General features: G+C 38.3%; 1 protein-coding gene across 1 annotated transcript; it reads right to left on the bottom strand.

Moving 5' to 3' along the window:
- Positions 1–2,339: 2,339 nt before the first annotated feature.
- LOC109768475 (uncharacterized) lies at positions 2,340–2,849 on the bottom strand. The gene has a single exon (XM_020327191.1). It carries the CDS (start codon positions 2,847–2,849, stop codon positions 2,340–2,342), a length of 510 nt encoding a protein of 169 aa, XP_020182780.1.
- Positions 2,850–3,229: the final 380 nt, after the last annotated feature.

Genomic DNA, 3,229 nt, shown 5'->3' with positions numbered 1-3,229 from the left:
ATGCGGTGTTCTATTGATTCATTTAATATATATTTTGGTATTCAACTTGCGGATTATCATGACATTGTGGTAATCTATGCATAGGGGTTGATACATGTTTTTGTCCTTCTTTCTCTGGTAGAAACCTTGGGGCACTTTTTGAAGTTCTTTGTGTTGGATTGAATAATTATGAATCTAAGATTTTTTGATGCATATCGAGTAATCAACTCAGGGATACTGGTGGTGACATTGGAGTATTTAGGTGACACTAGAGTTGGTTGATGTGTATCATATGGTGTTATTTTAGTATGAACACTAGGGCTATTTGTGACACTTATAGGGATTGCTCAATAGATTGATCTTATGTTCTTCGCTAGATAATAACTTTGGAGTGATTCTTTGCGGCACATTGAGGTGGTTTCATACCCTACAATAATTCTCCAATAGATAAGAACTTTGGAGTGATTCTTTGCGGCACATTGAGGGATTGTTATATGATTCAATTGTGTTAGCGCTGTTGAGAGATTGCACTAGTGAAAGTATGAACCCTAGGCCTTATTTCTAAGAATTGCAATACCATTTGTGCTCACTTTTGCTACTTGCTACCTTGCTATTTATATTTTCAGATTACAAAACCTATATCTACTATCCATACTACACTTATATCGCCATCCCTTCGCCGAACTAGTGCACCTATACAATTTGCCATTGTATTGGGTGTGTTGGGGACACAGGAGATTTCTTGTATTTGATTGCAGGGTTGTTTGAGAGAGACCATCTTCATCCTACACCTCCCACAGATTGATAAAACTTAGGTCATCCACTTGAGGGAAATTGCTATTGTCCTACAAAATTCTGTGCTTGGAGGCCCAATACGAGTCTACAAGAATAAGTTGTGTAGTAGACATCAGGTAGAATCATGATCTTTATTATAACCGCAATATATCATCATAGAACTTCTTGTAATCAAGTAACAATTCATCCACAAAGCTAAAGTATGAACCATAAACTTTCTTTAAAACCAACAAACTATATTCTCAGTCATTGAAACAATTGCAGTTCATCATATCTTCAGAAAGAGTCTATGTAAGAGCTTTTGTTTAGGAATTTCCACATAGTCAACTATCATATAGTCTTCTATGATTTCTGACACTCACGACATATTCATGGAACAAAGGTTTCATCAGACACATAGGAAGATGGGGGTTTATTATTTTCACCTCCCAACGCATTTACCTCAAGGATAATGTCAACAACAATAATCATGATTACCTACATCCAACTAGATATATGTGCCTGGATCTTTCCCTACCACCCGATGCTTGCTAAGTGGGTAATACTTAAGAATGGAATAAGGATGAACATTATTGACTCTTGCATAAAAGTAAATACTGAAAATTTAAAGATAGGCCCTTCGCAGAGGGAAGCAGAGGTTGTCATGCGCTTTTTATTTTTGGATGTGCAAGCTCTTAATGGAAAGGAACGTCACTTTATATTGCCGCTTGTGATAGAAACCTTTATTATGAAGTCCGTCGCTTTGATTACTTCACCATCACAAGTTCGTACGAAGCTTATTTCCCTTACAATAAAATATCATACATATTTAAGAGGAATTTTTATTGCTTGTTGCACTGATGACAACTTACTTGAAGGATCTTATTCAATCCTAGGAAGATATGGTGGACTCTCATGGCAAGAAACTGGGTTCAAGGGTTTTTGGATACACAATTAGTATTTCTACTTAGTACGAATTTTGGGCTAGCAAAAGATTATGAGCAAGCACCACATGTTGGAGCATCCACGACAATATAACTTCTATGTGAATATAAGCAAACAAAGACCGTTACATTGTCTTCCTTTCCAACATCAACTATTTCATCAAGCATAGAATATTTGATGGGGGATCACAATCATAAAATATGTTCAAGATAGTATATTTATTTGTGAATTCTCTCTTCCTTAATTACTTTTTATGAATTGCATCAGTCACCAATGTTATGTTTGTTAACTTTCAACAAATGTTATCAATTATACTTCTTTTAATTATGTGAAGTCATTACTCCCATGGGATTAGCATATGATCTTTTTATTCTTTTCATTGCTAATATTGAAACAAGAAAGCAAAGCATCACAACTCAAACTACTCTTTATTATATAAATCTGACACTCGATTACATAGATAGATAGATCACGAAACAAGCACTCGAAACTAATTCATACTAAAAATTATTCTTCGAAATCATGAAATAACTAAGGATCGAACTAAGATAGATGTTGATGATAAAAGTGACGGTGATACGATATCGGGGCACCTCCCCCAAGCCTGGAACAAGCCAAGGGTGGTACCCATACTCGTGTACTCAAGTTTCTTTTTTCGGTGATGATGGTGCTGGATTGGTGGGCTTGTCCTTCGTCTTACAAGGCATGGGTTCTCCATCAAAGAAAGAGAAACGAGTCTCTGGAATCATGTACTCTGTAGCTAGGCTTATCCTCTTAAACCTGGATTCATACTCACAGTTTTGATTCTGCAGGTCATAGATTTGTGCTTGGAGATGATCGGCCCGGTCATGAAGCTTGAAGATGGCTTCTCCAATCTCCTTGTTGTCCCACTTGTGCTCACGAATAAAATCCATGATCATGGAGTGGTTGGCACTAAGTCCGCTCCACCATCCCTTGGCACTTGAAGATTTCTGCTCCACCACCTCAAGCCTGGCCTTCTCGCTCCCCTCCTTCTTCGGTCCTTGAACGTCCCAGATGTGAAGCACCCCATCACAGAATTCCTTGGTTTGAGGGTGCTTCGTCACCTCCGGAAGATAGGGGTTGATGACCTTCTCGTAGAACTTGTCCTTGGACGAGCTTGATGATGACATGGCGGTCTAGATTTGTCAAAAAACAGCCTAAGACAAGAACAGGGAAGAAACTTGCGATAGAGAGGTCAGAATAGCAAAACATATATATATATATATAATGATTTTTTCCCTAGCAGGACAAGTCCTTGGGAGGAATACGGAGTCGGGAAGGTCTATGAGGGCCCCACAAGCCTGGGTGGCATGCCCCAGGGGGCGCCATCTAAGCTTGTGCCCCCCTCGTGCACTTTCCCGGGTATTTCTTATTTTTCGAAAAAAATTATATATTCTGAAACGATCAAAAAATATTTTTATTGAATCTTTGGAGTCAGTTTACTTACCTTATCACATACCTATTCCTTTTTCAGGATTGTGGAGTGTTTCGGAAGGTCTCCTTTATGTGT

Source organism: Aegilops tauschii, chromosome 3 (assembly GCF_002575655.3).
Source record: "Aegilops tauschii subsp. strangulata cultivar AL8/78 chromosome 3, Aet v6.0, whole genome shotgun sequence".
In the NCBI taxonomy this organism is placed as follows: Eukaryota; Viridiplantae; Streptophyta; class Magnoliopsida; order Poales; family Poaceae; genus Aegilops; species Aegilops tauschii.
This window is presented reverse-complemented; position numbering and strand designations above follow the sequence as displayed.